Source organism: Onychostruthus taczanowskii, unplaced genomic scaffold, assembly GCF_017590055.1.
Source record: "Onychostruthus taczanowskii isolate IOZ18803 unplaced genomic scaffold, ASM1759005v1 scaffold75, whole genome shotgun sequence".
In the NCBI taxonomy this organism is placed as follows: domain Eukaryota; kingdom Metazoa; phylum Chordata; class Aves; order Passeriformes; family Passeridae; genus Onychostruthus; species Onychostruthus taczanowskii.
This window is the reverse complement of record NW_024505339.1, coordinates 284,357-297,221: the sequence shown is the minus strand read 5'-3', so window position 1 is coordinate 297,221 and position 12,865 is coordinate 284,357. Positions and strand designations below refer to the sequence as shown.

Here is a 12,865-nt window from a genome sequence, read left to right as displayed (position 1 = left end):
TGCAGTCCTTGTGCCAATCATTCCCATTGTTTCTTTGTGTCCCTTTCACATTTTCCATGGCCTGAACTCTTGTCCACAATGCAGCCCACAGACCAGGGCTGTGTGTGACACAGTATCTCCTTCTTGGGAATGTGAGATCAGCCCCAGCTTTCAAAACAAGTGATGCCATAAATGAACTGAGCTGCATTGATTCCTGTAGGTTCCTCAAAATCCTCTCCCTGTTGTTCATCTTCTTTTATGGTCAAGTGCTGTTTGGGTTTGGGATCTGGCTGGGTTATGTGACTTCCAGAAAACGCTTGGGATTTGAGACTAGGCAGACATTTAATCAGAGACTGAAGATTGTGGCTGAAAACTTGAAGTTCTGTGAGTGTGGTGTGTCAGCTAAAAGGACATTTATTGATCAGCTGCATTATTTGGTGGACTCTTGAAACCAAATACTGCACAGTTTATCTTCCAAACCAAAGTCCTCCTTCCCAAGGCTCTGCTGGGTGCTTTTGGAAGCACAAAGGGCTGCTCCCCAGGGCAGGGCAGCCGGTCTGATTGCTGTTAATTGATTCCAAGAGGGGAGTGAGGGCTATAAGGAGTGAGGGTAGGGGGGAATCTTGAGCTCAGCTTCTCAATAAAACACCTTTTGCTGCTGTAACTACAGATTAGAGCCCCCCCAGCACTGCTCACCTCCCAGTTCCTCTGGAGTTCCATTGCTTTCCCATAAATAGCTCCCTTTATTGTTTCTTAGTGATTGAATTAAAATAGAAAACACTGCCAGCTCCCAGGTGTGGGGAGCACGGGGTATTCCTCTGTCTCACTCGAGATCCCACACTTCCCTGAAATCCTCGTGTCTCACCCAGCTGAGACTCTGCAACGCTAAAAAAAAGCCCTCAGCTTTGTTCCCTGTCCCCAGCTGGCCAAAAGATGTCCCTGACAAGGACCAAGAGGGACTCTCTCCCAGGATGTGAGAAGGTTTATCCCCACTCACCGCTGGGATCACTGGGAGCTGGGATATTTGTTCCCAGTGCGTGCTGCCAAGTACAAGCAGCACTGTTGTGACATGAAAACCCTCTGGGCTGATGGGTGAGAATTTTACAAGCTCTGGAGAATCCATCCACCTCCCTGCTGGTGCTGGGAGGGTGCAGCCTGGGTGTGTGCAGTGCAGCACCATTTCCACAGGCACAATGTAATGCTGCATGCTGACAGCTCAGGCTTTTCCTCTGATTGCAGCACCGTTAATCCTTATCCAAATTCCCTTGGGCCTGCACAGAGCTGCATCCTGCCTGCAAGGATGCTGACAGGATAACGGGGAGCATTTCCATCAGGCAACGGTCCTGTGAGGAACATTCCTGCTTCTACCCATGTTTATTTCAATGCAAACCCAGCTTTTCTCGCACCACGTGGAAGGGCCCTGTCAAGCCCAGCCTGTTTTTCCTTCTCATGTTGCCTCCTGCACACAAGTTTTAGCAGTTGCTCATGTCATTCTTCTCCACAGCGGGGTGTTTACTGCCAAAATTTGTGCTACAGCTTGTGAAATGTTCCTGCTGAGCCACAGCCCAGGACGTGTTAGTGAAGCCAAGTGACCACAGAAGCCAAGCTTGGTGTTGGGGGCAGTCGTGGTTCTGCACAATCTGAGGCCAAAAGGCACTCCCAGCTTCGGAGGGCCGTGTTGATGTGGGAAAATGGGATTAAACTCTGCAGGAAAAGGTGCCAGCCCTGTGTGCCAAGGAGGTGCAGCATGCATGGCTTCAGTGGGGTACAGCTGCAGCCGAGGAGCTTTAGCACTGAAGGCTCTGGGTAAATCGTGTCACACGAGAGGCAGCGTGTAACAACCTGCACACAATTTTTAAATAACCACCGTGCTTTTCCCAGAACGAGTTGTGGCAGGTCTATTTTTAACCGGAATGTGCCCAACCTTGCCCGAGCTCCTTTCTCCGCGTTTTTTTCTGGCTCGCTTCCCACGCCACGACTGCATCAAGGTTAACTGGACCGTCCTGCCGGGCTCCTCCTGCCTCCCCCAAAGGAGCACCAGCCCGGTTCTGCTCGCCCTCCGTGGCAGGGCAGGGCAGGGCCACCCTCGGGCGCCGCTGCCCCGCTCTTTCCCCGCTCCCTGCCCCGATAAGGCTCCGCAGGGACTCTGCCCTCCGCCCCCAGAGCAGCCGCACGCCCCGGCAGCATTTCACAACCGGCCCGGCAGCGCCAGACCCGCTGCCACCCGCGGAGCCCACGGAGCACGGCAGGAGCATCCCCGAGCGCGGGCCAAGGTAGGGCGGTACGGCGGGGACACGTCCTTCACCCCGCCCTGCTTCTTCCTCCTCCTCCTCCTCTCTCCCACCAGGACCACCGGGCAAGGGAGGGGGAGCGGCTGCCCCGCGGCCTCGCCCGTTCCGCTTCCGTCATGTGAGCGGAAAGAGGAAGCGGCTGCGGCGGCGGCGACCCCGGTGGGCGGCGGGGCCGCGGGGGCGGAGGGTCCTGCCCGGGGCGGAGGGCACCGGCCGGGGGGAGAACCGGCGGCTCGCAGCCTCCGTGCCGCAGCCGCCGCCACGGTTGTCACTGCCTCACGCTCGGGGGTCCCCGCGGTTCCCCGGGGGATAGAGGGGGGTCCCCATCCCGCCGGGTTCTCGCCGGGTGTCGCTCGGTACCGCGGCGCGCTCCGCCCCGCCGGGAGCAGCCCCCGCTTCCTCGGTGGCATCCCCACGCTGCCACCAACGCCCTGCGCTGCTTCTCAAACTTTTCTAACTCGGGAGTTACGTAAGGCTTCAGGGAGATGCGGCGGAATTAGGGACGAGCGGCGGAGGGCTCGCTGCCTGGCGATGGGGCGGGGGGAGCGGCGGGAGGGCGCCCGGTGCTTGTGGGGACAAGCCGGGCTGTGCGGGCCGGGCAGGGCCCTGTGGTGAGCTGGGGGTGGCCGGTGTCTCCTCAGTGCTGAGCAGCCATGGAGAAGATGCAGCAGATCGTGGGGCGGGCCAGGGCCGCCTTCAGGTCGGGCCGGAGCCGCCCGCTGGAGTTCAGGATCCAGCAGCTGAAGGCCCTGGAGAGGATGGTGCAGGAGAAGGAGAAGGAGATCCTGGCAGCCCTCAAGGCCGATCTGAACAAGGTCTGGGTCGGGGAGTTTCTCTCATCAGCTGTGCAGGGACAGTGGTTGGCCCTGAAGGGAAAGTGGGAAGGGCAGGGGCTGCCTTTGCTGTGCTAAATGACTTTTGCCCTTGTTCCCCTTGGCCTTGTCCCAGTGTGGCCTGCAAAGTTCTGCTGCCACCATTTCAGAGAAGGAGTTAGTCTAAGGCAGAACTGCAAAGGCAGTCAGGTTTTGGGTTCTGCCTCACACACCCAGACTAGCCATCTTTGGCCAGGGATCCTGACAGACACCTTGAAGCAGTAGGGCTGTGATGGTGGCTGTGGGAGGTGGGTGCCTTTTCCATCCCTTCCCCAAACTCCCTGTTGTTTCAGTGTGGGCACAACGCCTACAGCCATGAAATCCTGGGCGTGCTGAGTGAGCTGGCCCTCACCATGGAGAAGCTGCCATCCTGGGCAGCCCCTCAGCCCGTGAAGAAGAACCTGCTGACCATGAGGGATGAGGCCTACATCGGCTACGAGCCCCTGGGGGTGGTGCTGATCATCGGGGCCTGGAACTACCCCTTTGTGCTGGTGATGCAGCCCCTGATCGGGGCCATCGCAGCAGGTGGGGACCCTGCAGGGCCTTGGTGGGGTGGTGGCTGGGCGTGGGGAGGGGATTGATGGCTCAGTGTCCGTGCTGTGTGTGGCCTGCAGGTACTGGAAGGGCAGAAGATCGCTTATGGGGGAGAGACTGATGAGGCCTCCTGCTTCATAGGTGCTCCAGGCAGCTGCTGTGGAGGGGAGGTGGTGGTGGGTGCTTTGTGGGGTCTGTTTGTCTGTGCCTCACTTGGGCTATGTTGAACAGCCCAAGGTGCTGTGCTGGGCCAGGTCTGTGTCCTGCTCATGCTGTTCTCCCATTTGCCTCAGCACCAACCATCCTCACGGATGTTTCCCCGGAGTCCAAGGTGATGGAGGAGGAAATCTTTGGACCAGTGCTGCCCATTGTGACTGTGAAGAGCGTGGAGGAAGCCATTGAGTTCATCAACCTTCGGGAGAAGCCTCTTGCTCTGTATGTCTTCTCCAACAACAAGCAGGTGGGTCTGGGCTGTGCCAGAGCAGCTGAACGTTGTTGAAATGTAGCTCCCTTCCCTTTGTATGCTTAGTTACGTGGTCTGGTCTCTTCTTTGAGCCTTTTTAATATTTTGGTTTTTTTTTTGGTTTTTTTAGTTAATCAAGAGAGTCATCTCAGAAACCTCCAGTGGTGGTGTGACTGGAAATGATGTCATTATGCATTTCTTCCTGTCAACTTTGCCTTTTGGTGGTGTTGGTAAGTTACTGGAGCTCCTTAAGAGTTGGGGCTTAATACACAGTGTACCTCAGAGAACAACTCATGGTTTGTGTCTGGGTATCCCTGTGCCTCCTACAGCTCAAGAGTCTCTGTGCAGCAGATTTGATAATAATTGTAATTTCTGTGAGTGCAATAGGACAGGAGCCAGGAGGGAAAAACCTTTGGGTGTATTTTTGGAAAAACTGAAGCATTTAGTGCAGCCTGCTGGGAAAGGTGCATTAAAACCATTAGCTGCAATCAGAGTGGCTGGTGTAAATGAGGTGAGGAAGAAGAGGGTTGGCGTACAGATGGACACCTTAGAGACTGAGAAGTGCTGCAGGGGAAGGCTCAGTTGTCCTCAGGAGGGCAGAGTTTAGGCTGGCTGAGCCTGAGGAGTGAGCTGCCTGGCTGTGTCCCTCAGGCCACAGCGGGATGGGCGCCTACCACGGCAAGCACAGCTTCGAGACCTTCTCCCACCGCCGCGCCTGCCTGATCAAGGACCTCAAGATGGAGAGCACCAACAAAATGCGGTACCCACCTGGCAGCCAGAAGAAGGTGGACTGGGCCAAGTTCTTCCTCCTGAAGCGGTTTAACAAGGCCCGAATTGGGCTCTTTGTCCTGGCCCTGCTGGGGGTTGTGGCAGCGGTGATGATTAAGGTGAGTTTTGGGTCTTTGCTGTCTATGGCAGTGCATGTGCAATTTACTTGACCTGTTCTTTGCAACTGCAGCCCTTTTATAAAGCCTGGCCTCTTTTTCTGTCTTGAGGTTTATAATATCTGTCCCACCTTAAATTCTTACCTTCTCACTCTTGCAAGCCGTCTGTAGAATAGGAATATCCCCGGAGAGATCTGCAGGCTGCTGTACTCCTTGTTGCTCTTCCCTGGTAGGTGACACCCGTGGGATGCTCCCTCCAGAGGCAGAGGTTGGTAGTTTTGGACTGGTTAGGCGTGGTTTCCATCCCACGGCTTCCTTCAGCAGCGTTTGAGCTGCCTCACAGCCCAGAGAGCTGCGGTCTGTGCCGTGGCACCCTGGGGAGGGAAGCTGTGTCCCAAAGCGGGAGTCTGTGACAAACTTTTATTCCTCCTTGCCCATTGCAGCCCCTGTCTGACCTCAGCTCAATTATTCCCATTTCCTCCCTTGTTTCCAGCGGGGTAGTGCGGAAGGGTGGGATGTCCTCTCCTCTCTGCAGGAGACAGAGGCTTGCAGGAGGCTCAGGATGCCTCCTGAGGTGGAGGAGCAAGATCTGAATCTCTTAAGTGTGATCACTGCTGGTTGTCCATGTCTGACAAACCAGACACTGCATGTGCCTTCACTGACTGCTCCGTGGGCTTTACTGAGCTTAAGGGAGCAGCTCCTGAGGGCACAGGAGGAGGCAGGGTGGATCAGGACTCTGCCCTTCAGTCTGTGTAGTTGCTGCTGCAAGGAGACACTCAGGAGCCCAACATCCATGGGGAAATAACCTGCTCACATAACCCAGGAGGAGATGTAAGAGCCAAGAACTGGCTCAGGCCTCGAGGCAGCAGCCAGGGAGGCAGGCCCAGTGTAGGGCAATGAGGGGGGAAACTCACGGCGTCTTGAAATCATTTGGGTTTCTCAGAGCCACCAGTCTGTGCTGAAGAGAAAAGCCCTCTTGGTTGTGCTGGCTGTGCAGAGGCTGGGCTGGCCCAGTGGGTGGTAAGGAGGAGCAGGTTTCAGAGCACTGCTGTGGCTGTCAAAGTGAGGTAGGAGCCTTTTTCTTCTCCTGTGTGTAGACCTAGTTTGAGATTGGGAAAAGCTTTATAGATGAGTGAATGTGGGGCTGAGCCAGAGCACGATGTTTTCCCTGGCATCTGAGATAACCAGTGCATGCTGAGGGGCAGGAGAGCTGCACGTTGGGGAACCCCCTGCCTGAAGGGGCTTTGCTTCAGGCTGTTCTAGAAGGGGAATTGGTTTTGTCTCAGCAGATCCTTCACAGGACGTTGGTGTTGTGTTTTGCTTTCACAGGTGATTAACTGATGAAGAGAGGAGAAGGCACCATGTGCACATCATACTCTGGGTGCTGGCTTTGTGTCTGTTTCCTTAAGCTGGGAAGTCATTCTTTTCTTTTGTTCTGGGTGATTTCAGTGAGCTGTCGAGCACACAGAGTAGCCTTAGAGAGGCACTAACCACGAGAAGGCTCAGATTCCTGTTTACTTAAAAGCCATGCTGGAACAAAGGGACCAGTGGGGACAAGCTCTCCGAAGGAGGACTGCAGAGCAAGGAGTTCCAGTCCCTACCTCCACCCTGTGCCATGCAGAGCTTCCAGGGACACACAGTGTCCTGCACCAAACCACTCACCTTCCTTCACTGACCAACAGGAGCTGAAGTTTCAGCAATCCTTGGGTTGACAGTGTTTTCCCTGCAGTTTTGGGGATGTTCTGAACACACAACCTCTTGGTGACAAGCCTGAGACAGGCTGTGCTGCCCGATGCATTTGGCCAAGAGTGGTGGCTGTGAACAAACCCAGTGAGGTTCCCCTTGCTATTTAATTGAGGTGAAACATTCTCACATCTCTGCAATCCAGAATCATCCCCAGCTGGTCAGGGGCTGCTTGCTGGGTTCTGTGTTTCATCATGTGCCTTTAACAGTTATTTAGCAGTTAGAAAATTCCAAAGGTGATGCCTGTGCTGCCTGTATTTTGCTGATGAGTATCTCATGTTGGAGCAAAAGAACTTCCAGGCCTGTTCAGAGAAGTAGAAATTACAAATACCTTGTGGATTAGCCCAGTCCCACACAGCCACTTGCTTTTTCCCTGTGGGATGGGAAAGAGAATTGGAAGAAAGTGAGAAAACTTGTTTGCTGAGATAAAAATAGTTTAATAGGTGAAGTGAAAACTGGGCTTGCAGGCAGATCAAAGCAAATTAAGGAATTTGTTCATTAATTCCCCTCATCAGGCAGGTGTTCAGCCATCCCCAGAAGAGCAGGGCGTCATCACACCTGGTGGTGACTTGGGAAGACAAACACCAGAACTCCCAATGTCACAAACCCAAAACAACACCACCGTTCTATGAAGAAACTTAACACGAAAATTAACTTAATCCCAGCCAAAGCCAGTACAAAGCTGTTACTGTCAGGTTCCTCCAAGAGAAAACAATTACTGGAAGGTGTGTGTGCTCCTTCGTGTTTGAGCTTCTCAGAATTCTGTAATCTTGCACTGGGGGATTATGTGGGGCTTGTTCTAGCTTGGGGGAAGGATGCTGAAGGAATTGAAGGTGAAAGAGCCTTAGAACTATTAATGTTAAAGCGAACTGAAAAATTATTACTAAATGCAATTAATAGAGAGTAGAAAATTATATTTACTGTGCAATAAGTGGGATTTCTTCATGTCTGGTGAAAATCCATGTGCTAAGCCTTTTTGATGATACACTTTGCAAGCCACTAAATAAACACTGAGAATTTAAATAATAAACCGAGTGTGGTAAGTCCTTGCAGTCTCCTGAGGAATCCTGCTCTGCTGGTCCCGGCTCTGGCCATGGCTTGGCTGAATGGCACACAGGTGTTGTGAGGTGTCCCTGGCACCCTGGCAAGGATCCCCCAGAGCTCTGTTGGGCACTGAAAACACTCCTGGAGCCAGGCAGGGAGTGAGGTGAGCCAGCAGAGGAGCTGGCCTGTTTCCCCCTCTCAAATCCATGCTGGATTTCCTGCCACCTGCCTGCTTGGGGTCTTTTAGATCCCGAGCCTGAGCGTTGCATCCCGACAGCAGCTGTGGCACGTGGGCCAGCGTGGGCAAAGCCACGTGGTCTCTGCCATCCCACGCCAGGGCTGAGTCACTGCCCTGGCTGGGAGCAGCCACCCAGGGCACCACAGCCCAGGATGGGGTGCCCTGGGTGCCAGCAGTTGGGTAAAGGGCATCTCATACCCAGCAAGAGCCTTGGGCCAGGGCCAGCTCTCCCGTGGGAGGAGATCACCCCTGGCCATGGCAGGGGAAGGGCTTGTGCCTGCTTGCACTCCCCACAGGAGGCTGGTGGAGAGAGAAGCTTCTCTGAAGGTAACTTGCTTTTTTCCTTCGTTTTTTAATGAGTCACTTGCTTTCTCAGGCTGTGTCACGCAGCTGTGGCAGTGGGTTGGGAAGGGCAGGATTTAATCGTCGTAAGGGGATCTCGGTGTCTTGGTTGGTTGGGCAGGGAAGCACGACCAGATCTCTGGTCCTGACTAAAGAGTGAAATGCTGCTCCTGGGAAGCAGGGTGAAATATCTGCAGTGTTTTGTTGTGTTTCTGTGAAGATACGTGAGGGTGAGGGTTATGGGTGCAGGCAGGATCCGGGCACACAGCTCTGTTCCCAGCTGACTGCCCACCCAGGCCACGGTCATCTCTGTGTTTTGGCTCCTTGGGAACACCCCTGTGAGCAGAGGGTGGAGTGGCTGGTGGGTTTGAGTCTTGGAGAAAGCACCCTCAGAAGAGGATCAATCAGCAAACCCCAGATTGCTCTGAGAGGTGCCCTGTGCCGGTGGAACAGGGCTGGGGTGCTGTGAGCCCTCAGCACTCCGCTTGAGAGTGGGAGCTCCTCACAAGAAGGACAACATCCCCCAGCCACGCTCGGGGTGGGACACTCATGGAGGTGTTCCCAGGGCTCAGCACCCCTCCATGGCCCTGTGGTGAGCTGGGGGTGGCCGGTGTCTCCTCAGTGCTGAGCAGCCATGGAGAAGATGCAGCAGATCGTGGGGCGGGCCAGGGCCGCCTTCAGGTCGGGCCGGAGCCGCCCGCTGGAGTTCAGGATCCAGCAGCTGAAGGCCCTGGAGAGGATGGTGCAGGAGAAGGAGAAGGAGATCATGGCAGCCCTCAAGGCCGATCTGAACAAGGTCTGTGTTGTCAGGGGGTCCCTCCCCTTTGCTGTGCAGGACAGTGGGTAACCCTGAGCAAAGCAGGAAGGCCAAGGGCTGCCTCTGCAGTGACAAATGGTTTTTGTCGTGTCCCCCACCGTGGAATTGCATGACTCTGACTCCCCAGGGTGCCATGGTGGCTGTGGGAGGTGGGTGCCTTTTCCATCCCTTCCCCAAACTCCACGTTGTTACAGAGTGGGCCCAACGCCTACACCCAAGAGATCCTGGGAGTGCAGAGTGAGCTGGCCCTCACCATGGAGAAGCTGCCATCCTGGGCAGCCCCTCATCGTGTCAAAAAGGACCTGCTGACCCTGAGGGACGAGGCCTACATCGGCTACGAGCCCCTGGGCGTGGTGCTGGTCATCGGGGCCTGGAACTACCCCTTTGTGCTGGTGATGCAGCCCCTGATCGGGGCCATCGCAGCAGGTGGGGACCCTGCAGGGCCTTGGTGGGGTGGTGGCTGGGCGTGGGGTGGGGATTGAGGGCTCAGTGTCTGTGCTGTGTGTGGTCTGCAGGCAACGCCGTGGTGGTGAAGCCGTCGGAGGTGAGCGAGAACACGGCTCGGCTGGTGGCTGAGCTCCTCCCACAGTACCTGGACAAGGTGAGTGTGGCCCCAGTTTGGTCCCCTCATTCGTCTGTGTTACAGTGATGAGCTGGGTTGTGGTGACCCTCACACTCCTTCCCTGCAGGATCTGTATGCTGTGGTCACTGGAGGAGTTCCTGAGACAACCGAGCTGCTGACCCAGAGATTTGATCACATCCTCTACACTGGCAACACTGCAGTGGGCAAAATTGTGATGGCAGCAGCTGCCAAGCACCTGACCCCTGTCACCCTGGAGCTGGGGGGGAAGAGCCCCTGCTACATCGACAAGGACTGTGACCTGGCTGTCGCCTGCAGGTCAGGTTCTTGCACCCTTGATGGGGCCTCAGCAGCAGGGCAGGGGGACATCTCTGGGCCAGCATTCCCAGCTCAGGTGCTGGCAGCTGGGCTGAGGGGTGGGGAAGGGACTGACCATGGAGTAAGCATGTCCCTTTCTCCTTGTCACAGGCGGATAACGTGGGGCAAGTACATGAACTGTGGGCAAACCTGCATCGCCCCAGACTACATCCTGTGTGACCCATCCATCCAGAGCAAGGTGGTGGAGAACATCAAGGCGACTCTGAAGGTGAGGGGGGAGTCCCTCGTGCTGTGGAGATTGTCCCAGCTGTGATTTCCTGGAGCTGTGGTTGTTGGAAGATGTGCTGAGCACTTTTGTTTCTGCTGTTCCCTTTGTCAGGAATTCTATGGGGAGGACGTGAAGTCATCTCCAGACTATGAAAGGATCATCAACCAGCGTCACTTCAAGAGGATCCTGGGCTTACTGGAAGGGCAGAAGATCGCTTATGGGGGAGAGACTGATGAGGCCTCCTGCTTCATAGGTGCTCCAGGCAGCTGCTGTGGAGGGGAGGTGGTGGTGGGTGCTTTGTGGGGTCTGTTTGTCTGTGCCTCACTTGGGCTATGTTGAACAGCCCAAGGTGCTGTGCTGGGCCAGGTCTGTGTCCTGCTCATGCTGTTCTCCCATTTGCCTCAGCACCAACCATCCTCACGGATGTTTCCCCGGAGTCCAAGGTGATGGAGGAGGAAATCTTTGGACCAGTGCTGCCCATTGTGACTGTCAAGAGCGTGGAGGAAGCCATTGAGTTCATCAACCTTCGGGAGAAGCCTCTTGCTCTGTATGTCTTCTCTAACAACAAGCAGGTGGGTCTGGGCTGTGCTCCCTCCTGGAAGTGTCTCTGCACAGCTGGATCCTGACCATGGCTGATCCCAGACACAGCGTTTTGCAGGGTCTGTGGCAGTTCCTTTTCCATGTAAATTGCAGTGTTTGGGGGTCATGAGAGTCCCCAGAGCTGCTGGAAGCTCCCAGTCTCCTGCTGGAGGGCTCTAGGTTTGTACATCTCCCCCACACAGGTGGCTGCTGCTTCCTGCCCTGTCTCCTGCCCCCGTTTCCTGGCTCTGTTGTGCCAGCTCAGGAATTCAGGTCAGGGCTTTGCCCTGCAACAACAGCCCCAGGCATTTTGGGTGGGAGGGCTGAGGAGCACCTTGGCCTGAAGCCTTTTCATTTCGTGGCTGTTCCAACTGGGCAGATCCTATGCTTAAGTGGTGTAAACTGGCCTCTCTCATGGAACAAGGCACAGCCTGTGCCCCCCACAAAGGGGGATGGAAGCATCACCTTGAACCCTCCCTGCTGTGGTACATGGTGCTGTGCCTCCTCCTGATTTGTCTGTGCCATTGTGTGTAGCTGATCAGACGGGTGATAGCAGAGACCTCCAGCGGTGGCATGACAGCCAACGATGTCATCATGCACTCCGTGCTCCCCGAGCTGCCCTTCGGCGGTGTGGGTGAGTCCCTGCTCCAGCCCACACACCTGCATTCGATCAGCAGCAGCCTCTGACCCCACCCAGGAGCTGTCTGCCCGTTTGGCAATTCCACCTGCATTTCCCGTTAGTGTAATTTTCTGGGGTGGGTGGGTTGCTTTGTAAAAAGGCTCATTGGTGTTTTGGTTGTTAGGCCCCTCAGTGAGAGAGGAAAACCCCCAGGCTCACACAAGTGAGCTCTGGTTCTCCTGTGCTGGGCTGTGGGATGAATTTGTTCCTGTTGAGATTCCACAGCTGCTGTCAGGCTCCTGTGGTAGTGATCACCTGGCTGTGGGCACAGGGCTGAAGTCTTGGGTGTTGCTAAGTGTCCTCCTCGTGTCCCACTCCTTGAAATCATAAGCTCAGCTCCTCCTGTCCCCAAACCCTGTGAAAATTCTGTGGGAAAAGCAAGGCTGGCCCTGGGAGGAGATAACTGGGGTCATTAACTTATTAAGGGTGGGTTCACACAAGCACCTGAAGGCAGGTCCTGGCTGATTTCTGCAAAGTTAACAAAGCTGCTCTTTGCTCCTCTGCCCTGAGGAGGAGCATGACCAAGCTTTCCCTGTGTCCTGGGGGCTGCCAAACTGAGTGTGAGGGACGCAGGTGTCCCTGTGCCTGGTGTGAGCTGCCTGGCTGTGTCCCTCAGGCCACAGCGGGATGGGCGCCTACCACGGCAGGCACAGCTTCGAGACCTTCTCCCACCACCGTGCCTGCCTGATCAAGGACCTGAGGTGGGACGTTGTGAACAAGCTGAGGTACCCACCTGGCAGTGTGGAGACGATGCATTTGGCCAAGATTTTCCTGCTGAAGCAGTGTTACAGGAGCAGAGTGGGACAATTCATCTCGGCCCTGCTGGCGGCTGTGAAAGCCGTGGTGGCAAAGGTGAGTTTGGGGCTCTGCTGTCCCTGTGGGTGTGTGTGCTCCCAGCTCTGTCCCCTGAGCTCCTCCTAGCCCTTCATCACCCCGTTCCTCTGAGCTCTGCTCCCTCCCTGGAGGACTCATCCCTGTTTCTGTGCCTTTCCAGGTGTTGTGCCCCCACTGAGAGGGGTGATGGGCAGCCAGCCCTTGGACCCGCTGCTCCCTCCCTACAGTCCTACTGCTGAACTTTTCCTTGCTGCAATTTCATTTCTTCCAAGGTAGCCAATACACTGAAGAGGTAGAAGATAAAAAAAATGCACCCAAAACAGAGACACCCCAAGTTAAAGGCTCCAGCTCCTGCTGAAACAGGAATCTATCCAGACCTAGTCAGTGGATCATGCCTGAG

The 12,865-nt window shown here is 55.5% G+C and overlaps 1 protein-coding gene across 4 annotated transcripts; it reads left to right on the top strand.

The window, feature by feature from the left end:
• Nucleotides 1–1,767: 1,767 nt before the first annotated feature.
• Nucleotides 1,768–12,658, top strand: LOC121345795 (aldehyde dehydrogenase family 3 member A2-like). Of its 4 annotated transcripts, none has more exons than XM_041423020.1 (11): nt 1,768–2,252; nt 2,912–3,085; nt 3,436–3,667; nt 9,723–9,808; nt 9,897–10,105; nt 10,256–10,373; nt 10,485–10,626; nt 10,779–10,945; nt 11,487–11,586; nt 12,248–12,483; nt 12,626–12,658. In XM_041423020.1, exons 2-11 carry the CDS (start codon nt 2,924–2,926, stop codon nt 12,641–12,643), a joined length of 1,470 nt encoding a protein of 489 aa, XP_041278954.1. In that variant the 5' UTR covers nt 1,768–2,252; nt 2,912–2,923; the 3' UTR covers nt 12,644–12,658. The 4 variants fall into 4 exon arrangements, with proteins under 4 accessions (XP_041278954.1, XP_041278956.1, XP_041278955.1 ...); XM_041423022.1 differs by lacking the exon at nt 1,768–2,252 and adding an exon at nt 2,306–2,429; XM_041423021.1 differs by lacking the exon at nt 1,768–2,252 and adding an exon at nt 2,439–2,739.
• The last annotated feature ends 207 nt before the right edge of the window (nt 12,659–12,865 follow it).